At 44.8% G+C, this 19,212-nt stretch overlaps 1 protein-coding gene across 3 annotated transcripts; it reads left to right on the top strand.

Annotated features, from left to right (window-relative positions):
• Positions 1–661: 661 nt before the first annotated feature.
• On the top strand, positions 662–18,224 carry LOC139564189 (uncharacterized). 3 transcript variants are annotated; one of them, XM_071383453.1, is made up of 6 exons: positions 662–838; positions 11,329–11,454; positions 11,565–11,607; positions 13,553–13,588; positions 13,794–13,826; positions 17,645–18,224. In XM_071383453.1, exons 2-6 carry the CDS (start codon positions 11,332–11,334, stop codon positions 18,022–18,024), a joined length of 615 nt encoding a protein of 204 aa, XP_071239554.1. In that variant the 5' UTR covers positions 662–838; positions 11,329–11,331; the 3' UTR covers positions 18,025–18,224. The 3 variants fall into 3 exon arrangements, with proteins under 3 accessions (XP_071239554.1, XP_071239555.1, XP_071239556.1); XM_071383454.1 differs by having other exon boundaries at positions 17,648–18,224; XM_071383455.1 differs by lacking the exon at positions 13,794–13,826 and having other exon boundaries at positions 17,648–18,224.
• The last annotated feature ends 988 nt before the right edge of the window (positions 18,225–19,212 follow it).

The following is a 19,212-nucleotide window of genomic DNA, read 5'->3' on the forward strand; positions in this document are numbered from 1 at the left end:
TAATTGACATATACGGTTATAAAATGACAAATGTTATACCCCCCAAAATTCCAATAAATTATTGAATAGTTTGACACCCCTGTTTGTAAGCTTTTAAATGATATCTATCTCAACCATTTGTCATTTCCAGTGATGAAGACATGGATGTCTCATATTAATGTGGGGTATAAAAAATATGTCCATTTTGAGCACCTCTATCTCTTTAATGTTTTGGCATTCAGGTCTAAGAAGTCACTTTCTGAGCACTTCTACAATGGGCCAGTATGGATGAAAGGTTTCATTCATATTAAAATGGGTGCTGTCAAAAAGTTACTTTACAACTGTACTTTATCTACAGTATTTCATAAAATCATAGATAAAATACCTGGGTTTATTGATTATTTAAATAAAAAATTTGTTGTCATAACAAAAAAAACATGTTATAAACGCAGAAGGGAAATCAAATAAATCATAGCCTGGCTCTTTTGCCAACTCCTTATGGAATTGTCATGCCTGGCTTGATAATGGAGTAGGCATAAGCATAAACAGATCTTGGACCAGGCTAAAATACATTTTCATAGAAGAATATGACGTCATCAGTTGCTAATTTACCAGTCCCAGGGTCAATGTGACCAAAGTCAACCTAGACTTTGAGGTGGTTGTTTAGTCCATGATGCTTTGCTTTCACTCCCTCCTTTATTTCCAACCACAACTCACAGTGAAGAAAAAACTCCATCGCATCGAGCCTCAACTCAAGTGAAAAAGGGGCGAAACCCTGTCTAATGAACATGTCTCTGAAATGCAGCATGGTATGCAACAGACAAATTTGTTTGTACAAGGACACTACAAGACACGCTAGGTGAGTTGAGATCCTGGTCATTGTGTTTCATTTTATTCATATCAAGCTACTCATTTATAAATGATGTATATGTAAATTGTAGTAACACAGAATTGTGGACAGTGGACCATTGTATTTGCAATACTTTTTCATAATGTGAAATTCCTAATCTTAGACTTAATTATAGGATGTTTCAATGAGGAAAATGTGACACAATGTAAAATCACTTGGTGATAACAGTAATGTCTGATTTATCATCACACAGTAATAGTCTAATGGCTCTACAGTTATATTTGGTCCAAAAACGGTGGATGTTGTATGAATATTTAGTGGTATTTTCAATAATGAGACTCCAATAGAATGGACCCAGTCTCATGTCCTATACCATATGACAGGTAATGCAGTCAAATTGATCCTTGCCAGAACGTTCTCTCACTCACTATGCATACCTTCACAATTACTTGTATCTTGTACAAGTGTGTAACAGGACAAATATAAGCACCCCCCAAATTATTATTATTATTATCTTGACTATTGCAATCATGTCATTCTGAACATACCGGAAAGTACACTGCGTGACAGCCGTAATGTCTTATCACAGTCACACAGTACATACCACTCTCTGCATGTTTACTACAAATTATTTTATTGTATTTCTCTGGTAGTGAGTTCAGATATCACATTTACAGCCACTGGTGTTATTGTTTAAGCCAATACAAGTAGCAAACCATACTGCACATAGGGCAGCATTGTAGTTCAAGAGGGGAATAACCTGTATAGGTGAAATCCCAGAGTTTGTTTGTTTTATTTATTTATAGGGGACAATGCACATTAATCAACATCAATATTACTATAATGCAACATCCATGTAAATGTGCCGGGGTTAGCCAAAAGATCATTTGCACCCATAGTCCCAGGACAGCTAAGGACAATTACACAGTCACAATACACATACACACTAAAACAATACAAAATACAAATACATTACATCCAATAATATATCATTCTAACGACAACAACAACACTGTCATCAGCTGTCGTCTTACATATGAGGAACCACAGATAACTCATGTGTACAGGTTTGGATAGATTTTTAGCCATGTTTTCAATTCAAATGTAAAAGTACAATAATCAGTGCAGCTTCTCAAGTCCATGGGCATTGCATTCCAGTATATTGTAGCCCTAACAGAGAAGGCCGATTGACCGATTTTACTGTGTCGAAAAGGGACAAAGCAATCCCCTCTAGTTACTGCCCTGTTATCCTGGAGGTGCTTTCCTTGAGCATGATATGCCGGCATAGGGGTGAAGGGGCAAGACCATGTAGGAACTTAAAGACAATGCTTCCAAATCAAATCAAATTTGAGTAAAAAATAAATACATTATTTTAGCAGTAAAAAATAGCGATGTATACAGGGGGGTGCCGGTACAGAGTCAATGTGCACTGGTTAGTTGAGGTAGTATGTACATGTAGGTAGAATTAATTAAAGTGACTATGCATAGATGACAACAGAGAGTGGCAGTGGTGTGGAGAGGGGAGGAAGGGGGGCAATGTGAATAGTCTGGGTAGCCATTTGACGAGATGTTCAGGAATCTTATGGATTGGGGTAGAAGCTGTTTAGAAGCCTCTTGGACCTAGAATTGGCGCTCCGGTTACCGCTTGCTGTGTGGTAGCAGAGAGAACAGTCTATGACTAGGGTGGCTGGAGTCTTTGACAATTTTCAGGGCCTTCCTCTGACACCGCCTGGTATAGAGGTTCTGGATGGCAGGAAGCTTGGCCCCAGTGATGTACTGGGGCGTTCGCACTACCCTCTTTAGTGCCTTGCGGTTGGAGGCCGAGCAGTTGCCATACCAGGCAGTGATGCAACCAGTCAGGATGCTCTCGATGGTGCAGCTGTAGAACCTTTTGAGGATCTGAGGACCCATGCCAAATCTTTTCAGTCTCCTGAGGGGGAATAGGTTTTGTCGTGCCCGCTTCACGACTGTCATGGTGTGCTTGGACCATATTCGTTTGTTGGTGATGTGTACACGCCAAGGAACTTGAAGCTCTCAACCTGCTCCACTGCAGCCCAGTCGATGAGAATGGGGGCGTGCTCGGTCCTCTTTTTCCTGTAGTCCACAATCATCTCCTTAGTCTTGATCACGTTGAGGGAGAGGTTGTTGTCCTGGCACCACACGGCCAGGTCTCTGACCTCCTCCCTATAGGCTGTCTCGTTGTTGTCGGTGATCAGGCCTACCACTGTTGTGTCATCGGCAAATTGAATGAGTCGTGCCTGGCCGTGCAGTCATGAGTGAACAGGGAGTACAGGAGGGGGCTGAGCATGCACCCCTGAGGGGCCCCTGTGTTGAGGATCGGCGTGGCAGATGTGTTGTTACCTACACTTACCACCTGGGGGTGGCCCGTCAGGAAGTCCAGAATCCAGTTGCAGAGGGAGGTGTTTAGTCCCAGGGTCCTTAGCTTATTGATGAGCTTTGAGGGCACTATGGTGTTGATCGCTGAGCTGTAGTCAATGAACAGCATTCTCACATAGGTGTTCTTTTTGTCCAGGTGGGAAAGGGCAGTGTGGAGTGCAATAGAGACTGCATCATCTGTGGATCTGTTGGGGCGGTATGCAAATTGGAGTGGGTCTATGGTTTCTGGGATGATGGTGTTGATGTGAGCCATGACCAGCCTTTCAAAGCACTTCATGGCTACAGATGTGAGTGCTACGGGTCGGTAGTCATTTAGGCAGGTTACCATAGTGTTCTTGGACACAGGCACTATGGTGGTCTGCTTAAAACATGTTGGTATTACAGACTCGGACAAAGAGAGGTTGAAAATGTCAGTGAAGACACTTGCTAGTTGGTCAGCGCATGCTCGCAGTACACGTCCTGGTAATCCGTCTGGCCCTCTGGCCTTGTGAATGTTGACCTGTCTAAAGGTCTTACTCACATCGGCTGCGGAGAGCGGGATCACACAGTCTTCCGGTATAGCTGGTGCTCTCATGCATGTTTCAGTGTTATTTGCCTCGAAGCGAGCATAGAAGTAGTTTAGCTCGTTTGGTAGGCTCGTGTCACTGGGCAGCTCTCGGCTGTGCTTCCCTTTGTAGTCTAATGGTTTGCAGGCCCTGCGACATCCGACGAGCGTCAGAGCCGGTGTAGTACGACTCGATCTTAGTCCTGTATTGACACTTTGTAACGGCGTTCCTCTCTCTCTTCATAAGAAGAGGAGGAGTAGTGAGGGAACCAAGGCGCAGCGGGTTGTGAACACATAATATTTATTAAAGACAAGACGAAAACGAACTATACTTGATAATGATACAAAATAACAAAACGAAAGTAGACAGACCTGAACGACGAACATACATAAACACGAGAACGCACGAACAGGGAAAAATAGCCTACATGAAATGAACAAACCGTAACAGTCCCGTATGGTGCGACAAACACTGACACAGGAGACAACCACCCACAAACAAACACTGTGAACAGCCTACCTAAATATGACTCTCAATTAGAGGAACGCCAAACACCTGCCTCCAATTGAGAGCCATACCAGGCAACCCTAAACCAACATAGAAACAGATAACATAGAATGCCCACCCAAACTCACGTCCTGACCAACTAACACACAAAACTAAACAGAAAACAGGTCAGGAACGTGACATAACCCCCCCCTCAAGATGCGTACTCCGAACGCATCACCAAAAAGTCCAGGGGAGGGTCTGGGTGGGCATCAGACCACGGTGGTGGCTTAGGCTCCGGGCGTGGTTCCCACCCCACCATATTCAATCCCCGCTTCCGTAGCCTCCCCACAATGACCACCCTCCAAATAACCCCACCTAAATTTAGGGGCAACACCAGAATCAAGGACAGCTCTGGGACAAGGTAGCTCAGGACATAGGGATAGCTCAGGACAGAGGGATAGCTTAGGAGAGAGAGGTAGCTCAGGATAAAGAGGTAGCTCAGGATAGAGGGGCAACTCCGGACTGAAGGGCAGCTCCGGACAGAGAGACAGCTCTGGACTGAGGGGCAGTTCTGAATTACTAGCCGCTTCTGGCTGAGGGACAGCTCATGGCTGACTGACGGCTCTGGGCGCTCATGGCAGGCTGACGGCTCTGGACGCTCATGGCAGGCTGACGGCTCTGGACGCTCATGGCAGGCTGACGGCTCTGGACGCTCATGGCAGGCTGACGGCTCTGGACGCTCATGGCAGCTTGACGGCTCTGGACGCTCATGGCAGCTTGACGGCTCTGGACGCTCATGGCAGCTTGACGGCTCTGGACGCTCATGGCAGGCTGACGGCTCTGGACGCTCATGGCAGGCTGACGGCTCTGGACGCTCATGGCAGGCTGACGGCTCTGGACGCTCATGGCAGGCTGACGGCTCTGGACGCTCATGGCTGGCTGACGGCTCTGGACGCTCATGGCTGGCTGACGGCTCTGGCTGCTCATGGCTCTCTGATGGCTCTGGCTGCTCATGGCTCTCTGACGGCTCTGGCTGCTCATGGCTCTCTGACGGCTCTGGCTGCTCATGGCTCTCTGACGGCTCTGGCTGCTCATGGCTCTCTGACGGCTCTGGCTGCTCATGGCTCGCTGACGGCTCTGGCTGCTCATGGCTCGCTGACGGCTCTGGCAGATCCTGTCTGGCTGGCGGCTCTGGCAGATCCTGTCTGGCTGGCGGCTCTGGCAGATCCTGTCTGGCTGGCGGCTCTGGCAGATCCTGTCTGGCTGGCGGCTCTGGCAGATCCTGTCTGGTTGGCGGCTCTGGCAGATCCTGTCTGGTTGGCGGCTCTGGCGGACCCTGTCTGACGGACGGCTCTAGCGGCTCCTGTCTGGCGGGCGGCTCTAGCGGCTCCTGTCTGGCGGGCGGCTCTAGCGGCTCCTGTCTGGCGGACGGCTCTGTAGGCTCATGGCAGACGGGCGGCTTTGCAGGCTCATGGCAGACGGGCGGCTTTGCAGGCTCATGGCAGACGGGCGGCTCAGACGGCGCTGGGGAGACGGATGGCTCAGATGGCGCTGGGGAGACGGATGGCTCAGACGGCGCTGGGGAGACGGATGGCTCAGATGGCGCTGGGGAGACGGATGGCTCAGATGGCGCTGGGGAGACGGATGGCTCAGATGGCGCTGGGGAGACGGATGGCTCAGATGGCGCTGGGGAGACGGATGGCTCAGATGGCGCTGGGGAGACGGATGGCTCAGATAGCACTGGGGAGACGGATGGCTCTGGCCGGATAAGGCGCACTGTAGACCTGGTGCGTGGTGCCGGAACTGGAGGCACGGGGCTAAGGACACGCACCTTCATACTAGTGCGGGGAGCAGGGACAGGGCACACTGAACTCTCAAAGCGTACTCTATACCTGGTGCGTGGTACCGGCACTGGTGGCACCGGGCTGAGGGCACGCACCTCAGGACTAGTACGGGGAGAAGTGACAGTGTGTACAGGACTTAGGAGACGCACAGGTGGCTTAGTGCGTGGGGCCGGAACTGGAGGCACCGAACTGGATACACGCACTATAGGGAGAGTGCGTGGAGGAGGAACAGGGCTCTGGAAATGCACTGGTAGCCTAGTGCGTAGTGTAGGCACTGTAGGTACTAGGCTGGGGCGGGGAGGTGGCGCCGGAAATACCGGACCGTGCAGGCGTACTGGCTCTCTTGAGCATTGAGCCTGCCCAACCTTACCTGGTTGAATGCTCCCGGTCGCCCACCTAGTGCGGGGAGGTGGAATAACCCGCACCGGGCTGTGTAGGCGAACCGGGGAAACCATGCGTAAGGCAGGTGCCATGTATGCCGGCCCGAGGAGACGCACTGGAGACCAGACGCGTTGAGCCGGCCTCATGACACCTGGCTCAATGCCCAATCTAGCCCTACCAGTGCGGGGAGGTGGAATAACCCGCACCGGGCTATGCACACGTACAGGAGACACCGTGCGCTCTACTGCGTAACACGGTGTCTGCCCGTACTCCCGCTCTCCACGGTTAGCCTGGGAAGTGGGCGCAGGTCTCCTACCTGCCCTTGGCCCACAACCCCTTAGCCCCCCCCCAAGAAATTTTTGGGAGTTACTCACGGGCTTTTCGGGCTTCCGTGCAAGACGCGTCCCCTCATAACGCCGGTTCCCTTCTCCGGTTGCCTCTGTTCTCCTCAGTGCCTCCACCTGTTCCCATGGGAGGCGATCCCTTCCAGCCAGGATCTCCTCCCATGTGTAGCAACCTTTACCGTCCAATACATCGTCCCAAGTCCATTCCTCCTTCTTGCGCTGTCCCTTACTCCGTTTACACCGCTGCTTGGCTCTGGATTGGTGGGTGGTTCTGTAACGGCGTTCCTCTCTCTCTTCATAAGAAGAGGAGGAGTAGTGAGGGAACCAAGGCGCAGCGGGTTGTGAACACATAATATTTATTAAAGACAAGACGAAAACGAACTATACTTGATAATGATACAAAATAACAAAACGAAAGTAGACAGACCTGAACGACGAACATACATAAACACGAGAACGCACGAACAGGGAAAAATAGCCTACATGAAATGAACAAACCGTAACAGTCCCGTATGGTGCGACAAACACTGACACAGGAGACAACCACCCACAAACAAACACTGTGAACAGCCTACCTAAATATGACTCTCAATTAGAGGAACGCCAAACACCTGCCTCCAATTGAGAGCCATACCAGGCAACCCTAAACCAACATAGAAACAGATAACATAGAATGCCCACCCAAACTCACGTCCTGACCAACTAACACACAAAACTAAACAGAAAACAGGTCAGGAACGTGACACACTTTGCCTGTTTGATGGTTCGTCGGAGGGCGTAGCAGGATTTCTAATAAGCTTCCGGGTTAGAGTCCCGTTCCTTGAAAGCGGCCGTTCTAGCTCCTTGAAAGCGGCAGCTCTAGGCTTGCATCTACAAGAAAAAGTATGTGAACTCTTTGGAATTACCTGGATTTCTGCATAAATTTTACATAAAATTTGATCTGATCTTCATCTAAGTCACAACAATAGACAAACACAGTGTACTTAAACTAATAACACACAAATTATTGTATTTTTCTTGTCTGTATTGAATGCATAATTTAAACATTCACAGTGTAGGTTGGAAAAAGTATGTGAACCCCTAGGCTAATGACTTCCAAAAGCTAATTGTAGTCAGGAGTCAGCTAACCTGGAGTCCAATCAATGAGACGAGATTGGAGATGTTGGTTAGAGCTGCCTTGCCCTATAAAAAAACATTTTTGCTATTCACAAGAAGCATTGCCTGATGTGAACCATGCCTCAAACAAAAGAGATCTCAGAAGACCTAAGATTACGATTTGTTGACTTGCAGGAAATGGTTACAAAAGTATCTCTAAAAGCCTTGATGTTCATCAGTCCACGGTCAGACAAATTGTCTATAAATGGAGAAAGTTCAGCACTGTTGCTACTCTCCCTAGGAGTCGCCGTCCTGCAAAGACGACTGCAAGAGCACAGGGCAGAATGCTCAATGAGGTTAAGAAGAATTCTAGAGTGTCAGCTAAAGACTTACAGAAATCTTTGGAAGATGCTAACATCGTTGCTGACAAGTCTACAATATGTAAATGGTAGACTTGGTGTTCATGGGAGGACACCATGGAAGAAGCCACTGCTGTAAAAAAAATAAACATTGCGGCACTTCTGAAGTTCGCAATAGAGCACCTGGATGTTCCGCAGCGCTACTGGCAAAATACTCTGTGGGCAGATGAAACTAAAGTTGTGTTGTTTGGAAGGAACACACAACACTATGTGTGGAGAATGAAAAGGCACAGCACACCAACATCAAAACCTCATCCCAATTGTAAACCATGGTGGAGGGAGCATCATGGTTTGGGGCTGCTTTGCTGCCTCAGGGCCTGGTCAGCTTGCTATCATCGACAGAAAAATGAATTCCCAAGTTCATCAAGACATTTTGCAGGAGAATGTAAGGCTATCTGTCCACCAATTGAAGCTCAACAGAAGTTAGGTGATGCAACAGGACAACAACCCATTAGACAGATGTAAATCAACAACAGAATGGCTTAAACAGAAGAAAATACGCCTTCTAGAGTGGCCTAGTCAGTCCTGACCTCAACCCAATTGAGATGCTGTGGCATGACCTCAAGAGAGCAGTTCACACCAGACATCCCAAGAATATTGTGGAACTGAAACAGTTTTGTAAAGAGGAATGGTCCAAAATTCCTCCTGACCGTTGTGCAGGTCTGATCCGCAACTACAGAAAACGTTTGTTTGAGGTTATTGATGCCAAAGGAGGGTCAACCTGTTATTAAATCCAAATGTTCACATACTTTTTCCAACCTGCACTGTGAATATTTAAACGGTGTGATCAATAAAGAGATGGAAAATTATGATTGTTTGTGTGTTATTAGTTTAAGCAGACTGCGTTTGTCTATTGTTGTGATTTAGATCAAGATCAGATACAATTTTATGGCCAATTTATGCAGAAATCCAGGTAATTCTATAGGGTTCACATACTTTTTCTTCCCAAACGGGCTAAACTCCAATACTGCTTAAAGCTATCCAGACTAAATAAATTATGTTTGTAAATGATATAACAATGGTGGTAACTGTTTGGTTTGTTATCAAAAATCTTAAGTGTTTGTAGAGAAATTCAATTGGTTTCAGAATAGTAGCTCCTGTTTGTGACCAGCATGTGAGGCAATGTCTCAGATGTGAGAACATCATAGCATGCATATATAGTTTGGCGGCCTCCAGAGGAAGGAAATGTCTTTTAAACTAAATTGTATAATCCAAACTTAACCGTGTTAACCACCTTCTTCACATGTTTCTTAAATGTCAAGTTGGACACCAAGATACCTGAAGTTAGACACAGCTTTCAGATTCTCCCCATTAACAAGAACAGCTCGTTGGGAAAAATTAATGGATTTATTAGAGAAGTAAATACAAACAGTCTTGTCGATAATTCTTGCCTGCAATTCTTGCCTGCATCACCACCTATGTCCAGTTTAGATTTAATGCACTCCAGAAAATAGCAATTGTCTGTTTCGGTGGAATGGTTAGTTCTGAATCCAAATTGCATTTGATGTATGGAGTTCCCCTGAATGAGGTGATCAGTCAGATTATCAGCCATCTTTCAGCTACTTTTGATAGCACTGGAAGGATGCTTATAGGTCGGTAATTTTCCACCAGTGTTGGGTCACCAGATTTTAAAATAGGTATCACTGCAGCAGACTTCCAAGCATTGGGGAAGAGCCCATATTTGATGGACAGATTCACTAGATATACAATAGGGGCAATCAGAGAATTTTTGTCTGTTCAGGAATACAGTGTCTAGACCAAATACATATTTTGTTCTAGAGCTCCTGAAGAAGCTAATAATACTGTCCACTGCTGATGCTGGGATTTCAGGAATTCTGAATATTGGTTTATTATTATCTATGGGAGTGAGAACTGTGGTCTTGGTTGAACATTTTTGAGCCAGTTCCCTGACAGAGTCAACAAAAACATTGTTAAAGGTGGTGGATATGAAATTGGAGTCTTGAATTAGAATCCCATTAACCTTTAATTCAGGATGTTTTTTGGACTTTTCAGCTCCTCTCCCTGTTAGTTTGTTGAGATTTTCCCAAATCACTTTGCCATTTTCTTTTGCTTCATTGATCACTCTAAGAAAGAACACAGCTTTTTTATATTCTTAATTACCTTATTTCTCAGTGATGCAAATATACATCTGCCATCATTCTTACCAGAATTCAGTGCTTTTTTCAAGGAAATATCACGTTCTCTCATCTGCCTCCAGAGGTCCTCGTTGAGCCATGGTAGAGAGGTTTTTCGTCTTGGCTTACGTTGACATTTCCTAGTAAAAGAGGTATCCACGTTGTCAATAGCTGACAGAAATGTTCTGTATCCAGACTCTGGGTCTTCATTGCTTAACAGATCAGACTAGTCCATTTGACTTATAGCTACATCGTAGTTTCTCTGCTCACTTTTCAGATTTTTTTTATTGTACTGTTACACATTAATATGGTTCTTAAATCTCTTTTTAGTGATCTTTCTAACCACCAATGTAACATTGTGGTCAGATATGCCAGTTAGTAAGTTACTGGACTTAATTATTCAATCAGGTCTGTTAGTAAACACCAGATCAATTTGAGTCTGGGATGACTGTTACTCTGGTTGGACCTTGTATTATTTGAGCCAGGTTGAAATAATCTGTGATCTCTTTGAGATTTTTCCTACAAGTTTTGTTTTCCCAGTTTACATTGAATTCGCCCATGAACATAATCTCCTTCTTATGATCACATTCTTTAAGCATGGCATTTAGTTGGTCAGTGGGGTAAAATCTAAACTAAATGTTATTCAGAAGGCAGCCTATTGACTAATGTTGAGGTGCTCAGACTCAAACAGTAGCCTATGGTGGAAGATCTACAACCCGCCTGCTTATATCTATTCTAGACCCTTCAGATCTGCACATTTAGGATTAGATAAGGATTAGGGCCGATGGGAAGTGGAAGGGAGTGAATTGGGACGGCTCTCAGTGGTTTGTGGTACGTGTGTGTTTTTCAGAGGATGAAGAGCCAACAGCACACCTCCAGATACCTGCTGCTCCATGTGTGGTGCGGGTTTCTCACAGTCGCATTGGGGATTATGGTCGCAGTTCTCACAACAGTGCAAATAAGCTCACCTGGCAAGGTATGTCCAATTATCATCAGTGATAGCTAGACTCAGATATGATGATGATCATACATAAGGGTAGACTGATGGTGATCTCAAGGTGTCACTATGTAATTTCTCTCTCCAAGAGTAATTTACCTGAATCAAAGGAGGAAAACCAGCACCCTACAAGTAAGTTGTACTGGGTTACACATACTGACATTAATAGTTTTTTTCTGTTCTGTATGTCATTATATTGACCAAGGCACTGTTATATATTTCCTATCCCATATTAGACATTCTACAACAGTATTATTATTATATATATTTTTTAAATAGGCAAGTCAGTTAAGAACAAATTCTTATTTACAATGACGGCCTACCAAAAGGCAAAAGGCCTCCTGCGGGGACAGGGGCTGAGATTTAAAAAAATATATATATATATACAGTGGGGAGAACAAGTATTTGATACACTGCCGATTTTGCAGGTTTTCCTACTTACAAAGCATGTAGAGGTCTGTAATTTCTATCATAGGTACACTTCAACTATGAGAGACGGAATCTAAAACAAAAATCCAGAAAATCACATTGTATGATTTTTAAGTAATTCATTTGCATTTTATTGCATGACATAAGTATTTGATACATCAGAAAAGCAGAACTTAATACTTGGTACAGAAACCTTTGTTTGCAATTACAGAGATCATACGTTTCCTGTAGTTCTTGACTAGGTTTGCACACACTGCAGCAGGGATTTTGGCCCACTCCTCCCTACAGATCTTCTCCAGATCCTTCAGGTTTCGGGGCTGTCGCTGGGCAATACGGAGTTTCAGCTCCCTCCAAAGATTTTCTATTGGGTTCAGGTCTGGAGACTGGCTAGGCCACTCCAGGACCTTGAGATGCTTCTTACGGAGCCACTCCTTAGTTGCCATGGCTGTGTGCTTTGTGTCGTTGTCATGCTGGAAGACCCAGCCACGACCCATCTTCAATGCTCTTACTGAGGGAAGGAGGTTGTTGGCCAAGATCTCGCGATACATGGCCCCATCCATCCTCCCCTCAATACGGTGCAGTCGTCCTGTCCCCTTTGCAGAAAAGCATCCCCAAAGAATGATGTTTCCACCTCCATGCTTCACGGTTGGGATGGTGTTCTTGGGGTTGTACTCATACTTCTTCTTCCTCCAAACACGGCGAGTGGAGTTAGACCAAAAAGCTCTATTTTTGTCTCATCAGACCACATGACCTTCTCCCATTCCTCCTCTGGATCATCCAGATGGTCATTGGCAAACTTCAGACAGGCCTGGACATGCACTGGCTTAAGCAGGGGGACCTTGCGTGCGCTGCAGGATTTTAATCCATGACGGCGTAGTGTGTTACTAATGGTTTTCTTTGAGACTGTGGTCCCAGCTCTCTTCAGGTCATTGACCAGGTCCTGCCGTGTAGTTCTGGGCTGATCCCTCACCTTCCTCATGATCATTGATGCCCCACGAGGTGAAATCTTGCATGGAGCCCCAGACCGAGGGTGATTGACCGTCATCTTGAACTTCTTCCATTTTCTAATAATTGCGCCAACAGTTGTTTCCTTCTCACCAAGCTGCTTGCCTATTGTCCTGTAGCCCATCCCAGCCTTGTGCAGGTCTACAATTTTATCCCTGATGTCCTTACACAGCTCTCTGGTCTTGGCCATTGTGGAGAGGTTGGAATCTGTTTGATTGAGTGTGTGGACAGGTGTCTTTTATACAGGTAACGAGTTCAAACAGGTGCAGTTAATACAGGTAATGAGTGGAGAACAGGAGGGCTTCTTAAAGAAAAACTAACAGGTCTGTGAGAGCCGGAATTCTTACTGGTTGGTAGGTGATCAAATACTTATGTCATGCAATAAAATGCAAATTAATTATTTAAAAATCATACAATGTGATTTTCTGGATTTTTGTTTTAGATTCCGTCTCTCACAGTTGAAGTGTACCTATGATAAAAATTACAGACCTCTACATGCTTTGTAAGTAGGAAAACCTGCAAAATCGGCAGTGTATCAAATACTTGTTCTCCCCACTGTATATATATATATATATATATATATATATATATATATATATATATATATATGACAATGACTTGAAATATTATTTATATTTTTCAGACGGCAGTTTTCTGGCTCAATTGCATTCATCAAAGGGTAAGTAAAGCATTGCTATTTCCATTTCTGATTATCAATGAATGTCTAATGTTTAAACAATACATTGTGTCCAATAGAATTCAGGTCAATGGTGCATTTTCTGGAGAAAGATGGCATTATAAGATTGCACAAGCAGAGAGTAACACGTAAACGTTACAAGATAGATCAAAACAGGAAAATGAATGGCCGCTTTTTTGCTTTCCAGCTCCCTGTCTCTCATATATCCAGCTGACCATGGGTAAGCTAAACACTTCCTTTCCTAGTTTATAGGTATGGACTTTTGGGCCTAACATTCCATGCTTGTTGCAGTTTGCTTTTTACATCCTAAGTTCATGGAATGCATGACTTAACATTGGAGCTTCTGCAGTCTGTCTGAACTTGTCAGTTCCACTAAACAAGACTAGGGCCCTGTACACACTCAGGTTGTACAACTGATCTAACACATTTGACACCTAGGTTGTGATACACCTAATATTTATATGATACAATGGAGAATGTGTCTGTAAAATACACTCACCGGTCAGTTTATTAGGTACACCATATAGTACCGGGTTGGACCCCCCTTTGCCTCCAGAACAGCCTGAATTATTCGGGGCATTCTACAAGGTGTCGGAAACGTTCCACAGGGATGTTGGTCCATGCTGACGCGATGGCATCACGCAGTTGCTGCAGATTGGACGGTGGTACATTCATGCTGTGAACAGTCCGTTCCATCTCATCCCAAAGATGCTCTATTGGGTTGAGGTCTGGGGACTGCACAGGCCACTCAAGTAAACTGAACTCGCTGTCACGTACCAGGCAATGTTTTCCCACTCCTCAGTTGTCAAGTGTTGGTGATCGTGTGCCCACTGGAGCAACTTCTTGTTTTTAGCTGATAGGAGTGGAACCCGGTGTTGTCATTTGCTGCAATAGCCCATCTGTGACAAGGATCGACAAGTTGTGCGTTCCGTGATGCCGTTCTGCACATCACTGTTGTACTGCGCCATTATTTGTCTGTTTGGAGGAGGATTATTTAAGATACTGTTTGAAGAGGTAGGATTTCAGATGTTTTCGGGAAGATGGGCAGGTACTCTCCTGACCTAGCTTCAAGGGAGAGCTGGTTCCAAAATTGGGGTGCCAGGACAGAGAAGAGCTTGGAGCGGGAGCTGCCCTCACGTAGGGGTGGGAGGGCCAAGATATACAGTATAACATGCTTACTCACCATGAGCAGAACATATTACTACACAGTCCAACATTGTATGTCTCTAATCAACAAGATGTTATGCCTCTTTATTCATCAGAAAATTATATTTATGTATTGAAAACATTATGCAAATATTCAATCTATTCATTAAACTATTGTGAGGGTAGGTGTATTAATGTAAGGTTAAAATGGTAGCTGTACAATCAGGGAGTGCTCAGAATGAGGTAGATTTAGTTCCACCAATTTTTCACTCATCATGCGCTGTGTCCCCCGTCTGCTCCTTTATGAAGTGGGGTTTAAGACCCACAATCAACCCATCTACTGTAACTGCTTAGATGTGGGCATCCACTAACCCCAACACAATGCTACAATTACTGTCTGTGAAAATACGTTATAATTTTGCAACGTACAGTGCCTTTGGAAAGTATTCAGACCCCTTGATTTTTTCCCACATTTTCTTACGTTACAGCCTTATTCTAAAATGTATTACATTGTTTTCCCCCCCATCAATCAACACACTATACCCCATAATGACAATGCAAAAATATTTTTGGGGGAAATAATATCACATTTACATAATTATTCAGACGCTTTACTCAGTACTTTGTTTAAGCACCTTTTGCAACGATTACAGCATCGAGTCTTCTGGGTATGACGCTATTATCTTGGCACACCTGCATTTGGGGAGTTTGTATTAATGTAAGGTTAAAATGGTAGCTGTACAATCAGGGTGTGTGCATCCTTCTCTGCAGATCCTCTCAAGCTCTGTCAGGTTGGATGGGGAGCGTTGCTGCACAGCTATTTTCAGGTCTCTCCAGAGATGTTCGATCGGGTTCAAGTCCGGGCTCTGGCTGGACATTCAGAGACTTGTCCCAAAGCCACTCTTGAGTTGTCTTGGCTGTGTGCTTAGGGTCGTTGTCCTGTTGGAAGGTGAACCTTCACCCCAGTCTGAGGTCCTGAGCACTCTTGAGCAGGTTTTCATCAAGGATCTCTCTGTACTTTGCTCCATTCATCTTTTCCTCGATCCTGACTGGTCTTGCAGTCCCTGCCGCTGAAAAACATCCCCACAGCATGATGCTGCCACCACCATGCTTCATCGTAGGAATGGTGCCAGGTTTCTTCCAGACATGATGCTTGCCATTCAAGCCAAAGAGTTCAATCTTGTTTTCATCAGACCAGAGAATCTTGTTTCTCATGGTCTGAGAATCTTTAGGTGCCTTTTGGCAAACTCCAAGTGGGCTGTCATGTGGTGGAGTGCTGCAGAGATGGTTGTCCTTCTGGAAGGTTCTCCCATCTCCACAGAGGAACTCTACAGCTCTGTTAGAGTGACCATCGGGTTCTTGGTCACATCCCTGACCAAGGCCCTTCTCCCCTGATTGCTCATTTTGGCCGGGTGGCCAGCACTAGGAAGAGTCTTGGTGGTTCCAAACTTCTTCCATTTAAGTATGATGGAGGCCACTGTGTTCTTGGAAACCTTAAATGCTGCAGAAATTATTTGGTACCCTTCCTCAGATCTATGCCTCGACACAATCCTGTCTCTGAGCTGTACGGACAATTAGTTTGACCTCATGGCTTGATTTTTGCTCTGACATGCACGGTCAACTGTGGGACCTTATATAGACAGGTGTGTGCCTTTTCAAATCATGTCCAATCAATTTAATTTGCCACAGGTGGACTCCAATCAAGTTGTAGAAACATCTCAAGGATGATCAATGGAAACAGGATGCACCTGAGCTCAATTTCGAGTCTCATAACAAAGGGTCTGAATACTTATGTAAATAAGGTATCTGTTTGTAGATTTCTGTTTTTGCTTTGTCATTATGGGGTATTGTGAGTAGCTTGCTGAAAAAAATTATAATAATATGAATAAGGCTGTAACGTAACAAAATGTGGAAAAAGTCAACGGGTCTGAGTACTTTCCGAAGGCACTGTATACAGAGTTTTAAAGGGGTATTGAAAGTATAGTTATTCAATATTTTGCCACCTGTCTGTTCAAATATATGCACAAACATACACTATATATACAAAAGTATGTGGACACCCCTTAAAAGGAAAGTATTCAAGCTATTTCAGCCACACCGTTGCTGGCAGGTGTATAAAATTGAGCACACAGCCATGCAATTCCCATAGACAAACATTGACAGTAGAATGGCCTTACGGAAGAGCTCAGTGTCTTTCAACGTGGCACCGTCATAGGATTCCACCTTTTCAACAAGTTAGTTACATTTCTGCCCTGCTAGAGCTGCCCCGGTCAACTGTAAGTGCTGTTATTGTGAAGTGGAAACGTCTAGGAGCAACAACGGTTCAGCCACAAAGTGGTAGGCCTCACGAGCTCACAGAACGGGACCACTGAGTGCTGAAGCGCGTAGCGTGTAAAAAATAGTCTGTCCTTGGTTGCAACACTCACTTCCGAGTTCCAAACTGCCTGTTTCAGTATGACAATCCCCACGTACACAAAGCGAGGTACATACAGAAATGGTTTGTCAAGATCGGTGTGGAAGAACTTGAATGGCCTGCACAGAGCCCTGACCTCAACCCCATTGAACACCTTTGGGATGAATTGAAACGCCAACTGCGAGCCAGGCCTAATTGCCCAACATCAGTGCCCAACCTCACTAATGCTTTTGTGGCTGAATGGAAGCAAGTCCCCGCAGCAATGTTCCAACATCTAGTGGAAAGCCTTCCCACAAGAGTGGAGGCTGTTATAGCAGCAAAGGGGAGACCAACTCCATATTAATGCCCATGATTTTGGAATGAGATGTTCGACGAGCATACTTTTGGTCATGTAGTGTATATTAACCCATTTATATGATGTAAAGCGTTTTAATATTTTATTTTATTCTCTTTTCTTTTCTTTCCTTCTGTCTCATGAGAAGGAACATTATCTTGGGAGAATGACCATAGTGTCCCCGTCTGTGGCTCTTGCTCCCTCGTCCTCCGCGACAACTCTGTCTACATCAGATCTGAAGGCTTCTACTACTTCTATGTCCAGGTCACCTTCACTAGGCACACCGGAGGAGAGGGGAAGAGGAAGGTGACTCTGTTCAAAAATGGCATTCAAAATAAGACCCAGCAAAGGAGACTGAGTGAAGTCGTGTATCACGGAGAGAAAGGGGGCACTGTATTCATGTCCAGGATGGTAAAGCTCCAACATGGTAACAGTCTCAGCCTTGAGATAACATCAGAGAATAATAGTTTTAGGTATGGGGGAGAGAATACCTACTGGGGGGCATATCAGCTCCCCCCATGTTAAGCCAACAGACATTGTTATTGAGACTTAGTTCAAGATTGAACCAAAGAAGCTGTTAAAACATTGTTTTTAAAAAAAGTGTGCGGTAGTTACTAAACTGATTTTATTTTGTGAAAACTGTAACTGTTATGCATATGCATTGTTTGTTTTGCTGAACAGATTTGATTATATAATGAGGTAACAGAATACATCGTCAAACTATGTATTTGTGTGTGTGTGTGATTTCTTGTGATATTAATGGTATCTATCATGACGTGAATTAGTCGATGCTAGATATTATAGATGGTAAATAGACTTGATATGGAGACAGTGTTCGTGTCTGAATACCAATACTAGCGTACTAAATAGTATGCAAAAAAAAAAGTTTTATAGTATCCGAAATTTCTAAAATAGCACTCCGAATGTGTCATCTAATGTGCGATTTGCCTTGATTCCCAGTGTTTATTCATTTTGGTACATCGCATCAATTTATCTGATTATCAGCTGTTGTCAAACACACAAATTCTACTAGATCAAACGGCAAAATGACTTACAGTTTAAGTATGCCACTGCCACTATTTACTGTTATCATCCATTGTCTATGGAATGCAGTGATGCTTTAGTTGCCCCTAGTACACAGAATCAAGCAGGAACTTGCGATTGATAGCTACTCAAAACAGGAAGCCACAAAGTTGTCGGTGTCAGATTAGTCATAGCTTCTATTCCTCTAGTCATCTCTCCACAGAAACCTGCAATTGTACACACTTATTCACTCTGTCTGGCCCGGGCGTCTCCAGCTCTGCACACTGTTGGATTGCATAATACCTGGCAGGCCGCTCCTACCATGTGACATGGAGAAGATCTGTGTAAATGTGTAGCTATGGGGGCTTCCGAGTGGCACACCGGTCTAAGGCACTGCATCTCAGTGCTAGAGGTGTCACTACAGACCCTGGTTCAATTCCAGGCTGTATCACACCCGGCTGTGATTGAGAGTCCCATAGGGTGGCGCACAATTGGCCCAGCGTCATTGTAAATAAGAATTTGTTCTTAACAGATTGCCTAGTTAAATAAAATATGTAGCTAATGTTGCCCATGAAAGGAAGTTAGACAAGCAAGCAAACATTTTAGCCAGGTAGCCAAGGACAACAAAAATGTAAAGCGTGTACTGTATGACAGAGTGATAGACCGTTTCGTCAACATGAAAGAGAGGAG

This window comes from Salvelinus alpinus, chromosome 35, assembly GCF_045679555.1.
Source record: "Salvelinus alpinus chromosome 35, SLU_Salpinus.1, whole genome shotgun sequence".
Lineage (NCBI taxonomy): Eukaryota > Metazoa > Chordata > Actinopteri > Salmoniformes > Salmonidae > Salvelinus > Salvelinus alpinus.

What these genes read in the sequence shown, in the direction of transcription:
- LOC139564189 (XM_071383453.1), top strand. Translation starts at nt 11,332, where the DNA reads ATGAAGAGCCAACAGCACACCTCCAGATACCTGCTGCTCCATGTGTGG. An exon ending in TCAATTGCATTCATCAAAGG is followed by an intron (nt 13,589 to 13,793) that starts GTAAGTAAAGCA and finishes TTTGCTTTCCAG; the next exon opens with CTCCCTGTCTCTCATATATC. An exon ending in ATATATCCAGCTGACCATGG is followed by an intron (nt 13,827 to 17,644) that starts GTAAGCTAAACA and finishes CTGTCTCATGAG; the next exon opens with AAGGAACATTATCTTGGGAG.